General features: G+C 53.4%; 1 protein-coding gene across 1 annotated transcript in view; it reads right to left on the bottom strand.

Moving 5' to 3' along the window:
- The window catches only part of ASTN1 (astrotactin 1), a 32,559-nt gene continuing 22,048 nt past the window's right edge, over positions 1-10,511 (bottom strand). Inside the window, exons 16-22 of the mRNA XM_009892943.1 lie at positions 8,389-8,657; positions 7,997-8,130; positions 7,151-7,302; positions 6,663-6,798; positions 6,432-6,532; positions 5,624-5,807; positions 1-379 (exon numbers count right to left, since the gene is read on the bottom strand). Coding sequence (XP_009891245.1) covers positions 145-379; positions 5,624-5,807; positions 6,432-6,532; positions 6,663-6,798; positions 7,151-7,302; positions 7,997-8,130; positions 8,389-8,657 — 1,211 coding nt within the window. The 3' untranslated portion in view covers positions 1-144. The remainder of the gene's footprint in view (positions 380-5,623; positions 5,808-6,431; positions 6,533-6,662; positions 6,799-7,150; positions 7,303-7,996; positions 8,131-8,388; positions 8,658-10,511) is intronic.

Here is a 10,511-nt window from a genome sequence, read left to right as displayed (position 1 = left end):
GCACAGAGCAGCCGGTTTCACTCCCCAGTCCAAATTTTTGCCTCCAGAAACATCAACGACACCCTCCCCCCACCATGGTTCCATGTATAAAACCCTCACAAACGCCCGTGGGAAGGCCAACGTGAGAGCAGGTGCCCGCAACCCTCAGAAGTCCTTGTCACCATAGTCATTGTAAAGGACACTCAGTGTCTGCTCCTCGCAAGTCTTCTTGAGGTCCCGGCTGAGCTCTGACCAGTCGAGCCCGTAGGGCTTGATCTCACTGTAGCGGCAGGCAAGGTACTTGAGGGATGAGCGCTGGAGGCTGATCTTGGGCTCTTGCAGGAGGCCATTGCACCAGCTGCTGAGGTCCCCCAGTTGTGAGAGGATGAGGCTGGCTTTCCTGCAGCGAGGGCAGGTGGGGGACATGCCAGGGGAGACAGACAGTGAGGGGGCAACCGGGGCAATGGAGACAACATGGGAGTTGGCAGGAAGGGCAGGAGGAGTGTATGAGGAGAGAAAAGCAAAGACGGTTAAGGACACCATGGGAGCTCCTGGGCAGAGAAGAGACAATGCAGGAGTTGGGCATTGAGGAGAGCAGATGAGCAGAGCCCGACCCTGCCAGGATGAGGAGGGACAGTGGGACTGGGAGGACACAATGGCCCCATGGTAGCACTGCAAGTCTAAACACATGCAGGACCAGTCCCTACCTGGGTCACAGGTGCCCACACCACCATGGTGGTGCTGGACCTGCTGCACTGGTCTTGGGACTCACCTTACATTTTCCTGCCGTGTCCCCTCTTCTCCTTCCACTCTATATCATCCACACAACAAGACCAGGTCTGCTGAGGGCTTAGTGAAGGGACAGTCACAGTTGTAGCTGTGAAACCCCCAACACCCTTTGGGACGGACATCATGAATGACTCAAACGGCATCACCAGTCACTGCTGCAGCTACCGGACCCCAAATATAACAGGATGGGAAAGTGGGAGCCAACAGCACTGCAGACAGTAGGGAGAAATGCTAGAAGGCATCAGGCATGACACGTGTGGCCAGCCTAGAGCAGTGTCACCATGTGTATCCCCTCCATGAAGTGCATATGTTGCATGTCTCGGAACTGAGCTGGTCACTCATGGCTTGGTGTAGGACACCTCCATTGACATGGCAGGGCAGGGAAAAGGTAGGCATGACAGGAACACCGCTCCCTTGCTGTCACATGGCGGAGTGGGATGCGATGGAGTGGAAACATGACCAGGTGGAGAGGTCGCTGAACACAAGTATGTGTTAGCTTAAAGCTGTGCTCCAAAATGCATGTAGGATGCAGAGGGGAGCACGGGATGAGGTAGGCAGCAACTGCCCAAACCAGCGTGGCAGCAGGACTGCCCCAAAGAAGGGAAGGAAGGAGATTTAGGGAATAAAAAAAACCCACTAAAAATACCATGCCAGTCAACTGCACTAGTCTGGCTTGTTGGGGTCTGCATGGAAGGCTGAAGGTGATATAAACATTATGATCCTCACAAGATGCAGTAACATAAGATATAAGTACAATAAATGACACTCCTGATACATGACTTGTAATGTTTAGTAGCAGTTTAGGAAACGTGTCTCAAAGGACAGCGTGCAAACTAGAAAGCGTGTGCTGAGGCATATAGCATAGGTTTGATCCAAACAAGCTCTGAGAGAGCAGGGGATGTAGCGGAGCTCCCCAGTTATTTGCATGTGCATTTCGCATCTTCCGACGGCAGAGAGCAAAATGAGGAAAGGCAAGTCATGGCAGTAGCATTTGGTAAAGAGCCACAACCCAGCCAAGGAAGCCAGGAGAGAAGATCAGGTGACAGACGGAGAAGAGGTCCAGGAGGAATCCATCTTCAGCAGAAGACAGACATGCAGTACTCCTAGGGCTACACAGCCTCAGCGTGGGCTTTTTCTGGTAGCAAGAAAAGTGCTAAATTACCAACCCCTCGTGTTGGATGAGATATTGTAAGACCGCAGAGGATCCTGGCCAAATATGACCTCAATTGTGTTCTCTTCTTTTCACGTTTTTCCTTTTAATATTGTGCTTCTAATGCTTTTATCAAGAAAAACAGTTTGTTCAGATAAAATACATTATATTCATTTTAAATTGGTCTAGCACTTTGGGTCATCTACGGGGAATCTGGCAAATGTGGAGGTAATGGGTTCAAATGAAGTGTCTTGCAGGTGGGTATTGCATGTGCCTGGAAACCCAGACAAAAGTTTAAGTGTCTCAGGAGCTGGGCTAAGTTTCCTAGCCAGTTTCAAGGTCAGTTTGTGGGTTGGTATACACAGGGAAGAGAAGATACATCCCCTTGGTGATGTAACTCACCATCTATTCAGCATGGAGGAGGCAGTGGAGCCACAAATCAAGATGCTGGGGAAAAAAAACCCTCTTTGTCACACTCTTGCTTGGATAAGCAGGGGTTGTGCGTGGAGCACACGGTTGTGTTGTGCCTGGTTTGACAGCTAAAGGGTGTGTATACAGGCCATAGAGTGACACCCACAGTTCCTCCACACCTTCCTCTAGGCCAGGTCCACCAGGAGAAAGCTGTTTGGAGAGGAATTAATTTATTCCAGGCCCAGACAGAGCCAACCTTTGCTTTCCTGGAAAGGAAACCCTCAAGAGGTCCATCACAGTGCAGAAGGTCATGCACAGTCCACCCCTTGCTAGCCAGCTTCAGGTGGCTACAGCTCTGAGGGACCAGTCTGGAGCCACCAAGAATTTGTGCAGCTCTGCAGCCATCTGACACCTGCAGCCCTGGGGCTCACATCCAGACCACAGCAGAGAGGTGCAGGTGCTTAGCACAGTGCTGGCTGCCATCCAAACTGGGCAGGTCTTCCAGCTGTTGGAAGGTAGCAGACCTCCCAATCCTCTTCTCACCTAGAAACCTAGGTGAGATGCTGTGATTGCCTCTCATCCTCCAGCATCACAGGTACCCTAACAGGAATGTTGAATGTGATTCTACGTATTTTGGCCCAAAGCTCATAGACACCACTAGACTTCACTAGTCTTTGCATCCAACCTACTTTCGTTTATTACTTGCTAGAAAATGACTTGCCTTTGCCTCCATTTCTTCGCTTTATGCAAAGTCCAGGGCTCTCAGCAGCCCTTCTTGGACTGGGAAGGAGCGACTCACATTCGCAACCCCAGACAAATTATCTGCACACACCCTTGCTTCCTTCAGTCCAGCAGCCAGCGTCTCTGAGAAGGGAGGTGAGTGCGCCCCAAGCGAGCAGAGCCAGAAGGCAGCATGGCCGCGTGGAGGAGGAGGGACATGGTAGAGTCAGTCGCGTGGGTCCACATCCAGGACTTCAAAGGAGCATCAGCAACAGTCAAACAAACACTCCGTCTGCTGGCTAAATAATGTCATCTGCAAGTGATTTGTCCTGTCACCACCAGTCTGGATGCTTCGCCCTCGCAGACGATCAAACAGGAGGTCTGCTTTCCAAGATTTGTCATCACCAGAACCCACTGCAGCTGCCTAAATGTCTCTTTCCAAGTAGTGCGAGCTGCAAACACTTCATCAGCAACTTGCGTCATCCCATCCTAAGCACTCCAGCGTTTCCGGAGGGTGGAATTAACCCTCTGGCTTGTAGATTCGCACAGAAAATTGTAACATTTGGGCAATTCAGTGGCATTTCTGGCTGCTCCATACCAATGCACCTCTGCCTTGTGGGGCTCAAGGAGGCAGCTTCCACCCCATGTTCTGGATGGTCCTTGGTCTCCTTACTGAGGCAACAAGCAGCAATGGCAACGCTCAACCTTAGCAATAGCAGTGGCTGTGTGATGACTCCAGTCTGTCACATAGGGAATTTTATGTAGTCCTCACACAAACCATCACAACAGATGTCAGATGGTCTGTGCAAACCGGGTCTGGAAATTTCACATCTGGAAATGGAGACGGAGCAGCATCACCGCAGCTGGGCTCAAGACGAAGGTGAGACATAAGTCCAAGTCTGCTGGTCCCAATCAGTGGTGTGGGAATGAAGCAACCCTGGGCAGAGGAGCTGGTGGGAGCCTCATCCTTAACAACGAGCGTCCTCGCACCAGGATGTCACTAATGAGTCTTGAGGCTCTGCCTCAAAGAGTTCAGATTTTGCAGAACATAAATGGGAAAAGGGAAAGGAGGAGAGACCCCAGCTTTGCCCCAGGGAGCGGAGGATCTCTTGGGAGTTTCCCACCAAAGCTGAACTAGGAGACATGCTTAAGAAACACTAAATCCAGGACAGCCACCAGCTATTTTCTGAGTCTGACTCCCTAGCAGAGGTTTGGAGGACAGAGAAGGTACATGGAGACTCTCCAATCCTCTGCTAGAATTCCACAAGTGATCACCTGGAGAAGCAAGCCTGGAAGACAGCTAGTGGTGAGACCAGCAAGAGGAGGTGTGGGGCAGGGAGTAAGGTGGCCATGCATTTCATAGATAGGAGCTGTTGCTGACGTACATTTGAAGTAATCCTGATTTCCTGATGGGCTCAAGGCTCTGGTTCTTTGGAGGCCAGATGCTATGAAACACCACTGCAGCCCACACAATCTCCCAGCCTGGCTTGATAAACTGACTGGAAACATCCACGTTACTGGGAAACCATGCAGACAAAAGCAGACATCTAAGGACATGGGGAGAAGGGAACATCTGGCTGCCTCCACAAGCCTGGGGCACGAGGCACCCCATCCCGAGACAGCTGGAGGGGCTGCAGTGACCTGGAGAAGCCTGGAGAGAAGACATAGTGCTCACAGAAGCATGAAGGGACTGTCTCAGCCAGGAAGGACACAGGGCAACCTCCCCCATAACCTGCCATGGAAGTTCAGCACTGCCTGGGCACCAAAAATACTCAGGTCCTTGAGATCACCCCACATGACCACAGACATGGATCAAAAGGAAGGGAACATATGTGCAATTCAGGGCTGAGGTCAATGCACTGCCTGCTTTGTGACAGTGAGTTCAACACAGAGAAATGCATTCAGCTCAGGCCAAAGCCCAGGAAAAGGAAGAAAGCCAAGTCTGACCTTGACATGGCCCAGCACTTGTCTGTGTGTTTGCACGCACAACTTCATCCAGCAGCTTCCACAACCAACCTCTTCTGTGTCACCTTCTCCAGTAAGCATGAAGGTACAACCACCTTCTTGCACTTTCTCCCCTCCTTCAATGCCCAGGGCCCTTCTCTAGCAACATACTTCAACCATACTCCCTTCCTTCTCACCAGCAACAAGCTCCATTCTAAAGGCGCACTATTTTTCTGAGACCTTCTGCCCTTTTGCCTGTGGCAGCAGCTACTGAGGAAAAAAGATAATCCCACCCCTGTCCCCTTCTTACCCTGCATGGCATGAAAGGACGAGGCAAAACTCCAGAGGTGGTATAGGGCTGGTGAGATGGACAAGGATGGCTGGTTGACAATGGTCTACCACCTTTCACCTTATCCTATGTTAATGGTCCTTCAAGGGAGATGGCTGGGCCCCAAACATATGCACAGTGTCCAGCAAGACAGAAACCCCACTGTGAGACTCTAAGCTCTATCATCAAACAAATTCATGAGATTTGCCAGAGAACCACCTTCTCGGTGACCAAAATCTACAAGGGCTAAGCATGTTGGTGGGCAGGCCTGTTTACCTAGCCAACCCAGTTCCTGAGCCTACCTGGGTCCTAGTTCATCTTCACAGCGCCAAGTGAACTCCCCAAAGCTCTCGTAGTGCTGGTTGTAGTGGTATAGCACTCGGTGCAGGCTGGGGGAACCCAGGTCCAGCAGAGTGTTGTAGGCTGTTTGCTGTTCCTTGCCGCTGGTGTAGCCATTGAAGAGGTTGTAGATCTTGTCTGCTATTTCTGGGCAGAAGGACAGGGGGTATTCAGTGGGGTGGAAGGAAAAACATGAACAAAGCCCACCAGGCTAAAGTTCATCTCTAGGGAAACCAAGGCCAGAGCGAAGATCTGTCCCATGAGTTAAGATTTATGTCATACCAAGACAAGGTCTCAATGGAGGAGCAACAGTGTAGATGGTATTCTTTGGACTCAGTCCAGGTTAGGTTCCCATAGTTTGGTCCAATTAGGAAAAGAAACAGGTGGTGTCATCATGTATTGTTAGTGAAACATCATTAGTTTATGAGAAGGCACACAACTGGTGTTTCTTGAGCACAGACACCACCTATGCTATCAGTTGCTTTCTGGGCAGGACAGGCAGATCTTCTTGGTTGTTTCAGTATCTCTTGAGTGCTTGCCTCTCCACCCATCCTCCCATCAGCCCAGAGTGCCTCTGTATTTTTTTGCAGAAAGGATGTGTGCCTCCCACCATGCTCCTTGCCAACCCTCAACACCACGTGGAAGCACCTGGGACACCACGGGTGAAGATGTTACAGCCAGGACTTGAGGCATTCATGGGGACATGCTGGAAGGGGGAACTCCCTGTTGATAGTCCCAAGCACCACAGTTCAGCAGCTCCCTCCATCTCACCTTGAGCTTTCACATCATCTACCACAGGGCAGGGGGTTTTGACTGTCACATCACTGGACCTGGAGCGTCTTCCTGTGTTATCAACTCCCCACAGTGTGAACCTGGCCAAGAAGGAAAAAGGTGAAGCTCTGGACTCGCAAGTCCTCATGCAAACACAGGCAGCAACAGGTAGGAGCACCACAGTCAGGGCGACAGTGCTGCCACAGGCATTGCACGGGGGAGGCGACTCACATGTAGGTGGTGTCAGGCTCCAGGCAACGAATGATGAGGGAGATGGTGGAGGAGAGCCTGTCAGGCACTTGGGCTGGCATGGCGCAGGGTGACTTGGCGCCAGAGATGATGTCATCCACAAAGCTCAGCACTGTCTCTAGGGAGAGAGGGGAGGACACGCCGCAGGTGATGACACAGGTGTCCCCAGGGCTGTGGAGAGTTGCTGAGGTCTGTGCCCACTACCATGCTGCCACGTGCGGAGGGAGACCAAGGCTCATGCATGAGGTTGAGGTTGGTGTAGATGTGGACCCATTGCTTTTCCAGCAAGGCCCATCACCATGGCATGGAGCTGACACTTCTGCAGCACGGCAGGCAGGAGAGGGGCTGCTTTCTCTTCCACAGGATACTGGATATATTGCAGCATCCCCTTGCAAAGAGGGAGACAGAGGCTCTCCTCCAACATCTCCATCCCACCCTCCCCAGAGAGCACCAGTAGAGTCCCTACTCACCTGTCTCCACCTTGGAGTGGTCCATCCTGTCGGTGACTTTCTCTTGACGGAGGAGGTAGTCGACAATCTGCACCCCAATGGGGGGCTCTGAATGCCCCCATTCCAGCACCACCAGCGTGCTGCTGGGCTCATGCACGGTGGAGAGCCGCAGGCTGGGGGGCAATGCCAGCTGGTCAGCATCTCAGGAGGGCAAGTTCCACCGGCCACCCCCACTGCCCGCCCACACTCACCCTCACCGATGTCTATCACCAGCTTGCTGCTCCTCTGTGCCATAAAAATGCAGCAAAACCACCAGGCTGAGGTGTGGGAGAGTTGCTGAGGACAAGCTCTCCGGCTGGTCCCCATGGCTGGTGCAGAAGACACCATGAATGTGTCCTGCCCATGGTTGCCAGTGCCACTCAGTATGCTGTGCAGATCACATGCAAACGCACCAGAAATTAGTTGGTTTCTGTAAGGTAGTACCTAGGGACAGTTTTTGCATCACTCTCTCACAGCAAAAGGGCTTCAAAGGCATTAACCCATGGGAGAGAGTAATCTCAGGACAGAAGTGACTCCCCCTCTCCTACCCATCCTGGCTCTGGGCATACTGGTCCCAAGGGCTCCTTCCCTGGGGTTTTGATGTACCAGGATGGATCCAAAACCAGCTCCCCAATCCTCAGCTGAATTTAGAAAAAACACTACTTCTCTGTACCCTGTGCCTGATTCCCAGGTCCCCCACCCACTTGCAAACCTATCCCATAAAGCCACCTCCTCCCACCACCTCCTGCCACTACGTCGTTGGCCATCACTGCCTCCTCCCAGACCCATCACACCAAGAGGCCAGGCTGGGCAGGTGTGGAGACCTACATGGGGTGCGGGAGAGGTGCGCAGGTGGGCAGTCCATCAGCCCCGAAGGCACTCGAGTCGCAGCGGCACCAGTCCTCGATGACATCCCCACTGCCTGAGCACCACAGTGAGCTCATGGTGGCCTCCTGTAAGAGCTGGGAGAGAGAAGGAGGTCAGCACAGGGCAGGTGAGCTCCCATCCCGCTGCCACTCAAGTCAGTGCTCATCCATCCCCTGGCAAGGTCATCACAGTCCATCCATCCTGGAGAGCAAGGCCGGCCAATGGGCAAGGGCTGCCACAGCTTGACATGATGCTACCGGGGCAAACTGCCTGTAAAGACCACCCTGATGATGTTCTGCTTCCCCACACACCCACCCCACCCACCCCACCACCCCCAGCCAGTAGCTCCTCACCCGCTGGGTCTGGCTGTTGGTGACCAGCTCGTAGATGGGGGCTGCTTTGGTGACCTCCAGGAGGATGGGTTCGGCCGGCACGTCAGGACCAGAGGCAACATGGCAGAGTGGGCAGGAGGAGGGGCAGCGCCCACGGCTCTGGCACTCCATCCGCACGCCAGCTGCCATGCGCTTGGTGCCCGACTCGGAGAGGCTGGCAATGTACTCAGGGAAGGTGAGCACCTTGGGGTCCCGCTCACGCTCTTCTGACTCATCCGAGGGGGAGTTGCCTAGGCAAGGGGGAAAAAAGGGGCACCAGGGTGGGCTCTGAGCCGTTGACAAGGGGAGGGACCCCTTGACATGCCGAGGGTCCTAGAGCCCCGCCTTGTGCCCAGGAGGCCCCCCCTATATCCTTAGGAGCTCCCTGGTTGCTCTGTAGGGATGAAATGCCCACTGGTCTTGAGAGCAGGAATCAGGACTGGAAAGTCCACCCTGGCCTCTACCATTGCAGGCCTTTTTGTTTCCCCATGCCTCAGTGTCCCCAGCTCCAGCCCTTCATCTGGCACTAGGATGGGTTACCCTTGCAGCAGGTCCCCATAAGACAGAGCCTCCTTGTTGTGACTGGAAGCTCATGAAGGACCTGTCTGGGCTTCTTCACCCCATGCTGAAACCCCCTCCAAAGCCCCCTGACAAACCACTCTGATGCAAAAGCCCTCCTGGCCCAACAGCTGATTTCTTTGCTGGACTCCCTTCGTTCCCAAGGCCCCCATCAAAGCTGATGTGACAGAGCATGTGGCAGACCAGAGAGGATAAGCGTCAGACCAGGGCGCACAGCAATGATGCTGACTTGGTGATTCCCCCTCCCCAAAGGTCTGCAGCCGGCAGCACCAAAGAGCTCACAATGAGCAGGGAAGCCTTGCCAGTGCCTCATGACGCCCAGAAAGCTCCCGAGATGGCTACAAAGCCACCAAGACCCTCTCCTGTGTGTCCACCCCTCCTGCGCTCAGTCCCCACACAGGCGAAGGGAGATGGGGAGCAGTTCCCTTTTGGGAGCTGGCTCAAGCCTGGCTCCTCCCGTCACTTCACACTGTCATGGGGCATGATGGAGGTGAACAAAGTTGCAGCTGGGCAAGGAAATAGGGTCTCTCCCTACGGGCTTATCTTACAAAGCACCACCACGAAGCAAAAGAAAATGGTGAGATGGAGGCAGGTACATTTGTCGGGACAACAGACCCCCCCAGCCAGACTGTGATGAGGCTGAAGGTTTGTTACCCTTTGCCCCATGCACATGGGGGAATATCTGCAGGTCCTACCCTGCCAACCCTCAGGCAACTCTGCAACCCAACAGGCTTGGAAAAAAAAAACCATGCAGTATAGAAACATTGCCATGGGCTACGCTTTTCCCTGCTCCACACAAAGGTGCCTGATGCTGGATGCCACCGTGTCCCCGCTGCATGGGGCAGCGAGCCAGACCCTGTGCTTGGTGGGCTTTTCTCCAGCACTCCCATAAGGGAAATATTTTGACACGAGGGGAAAAGTCCTGGCACAGCAATAAAGAAGGCAGGATCTACCCACCGCTCCTGTGCCCTGGCTAGTGTTGCCCCACCGCTGTGAGCTTTGCCGTGCAGGGGAACGGTGCTTTTCACCTCAAAGCCCTACCAAAGGATGTCCCTGGCTCTGCAGCAAGGAAAGAGGGGGCCAGAGGGATCACTGATGATGGTCAAGGCAGGCTGGTGGGGTTGGAGGAAGCTGAAGAATGCCCAGGCAAATCCTGGCCCTTGGGGCAGGCTCAGGACATTGCCAGCGGTGGCTTCGTATGGGCTGGTGGCTGTAGGGAGCTACTGGAGAGCACGTCCATGGCTCAATAGGAAGATCTTCCTGTTGCAAGGGTTTGCTGAGAAATGGGCCAACGCTAGCCTATCCTCAAGACTCCTGCAAAGAAAACAAGGCTGTTAAACAAAACCCGGGATACAAGAGCATTGCTCTGCTCCCCCAGCGAGCTGGAAATGGATCGCTTTGGGCTGGCTGTGAATTGCAGCTTAGCAGGCACTGAGGGAAAGCAGAGGAGCCAGGGAATGATTTGTCTCTTGCAATTTCTCAATCGATATCCAGCTCCTGACGTTTGCAAACAAAAAGCAAAGGAG

This window comes from Charadrius vociferus, unplaced genomic scaffold, assembly GCF_000708025.1.
Source record: "Charadrius vociferus isolate BGI_N301 unplaced genomic scaffold, ASM70802v2 scaffold39, whole genome shotgun sequence".
NCBI lineage: Eukaryota > Metazoa > Chordata > Aves > Charadriiformes > Charadriidae > Charadrius > Charadrius vociferus.
The sequence above is the reverse complement of the archived record's forward strand: the minus strand, read 5'-3'. Positions and strand labels throughout refer to the sequence as shown.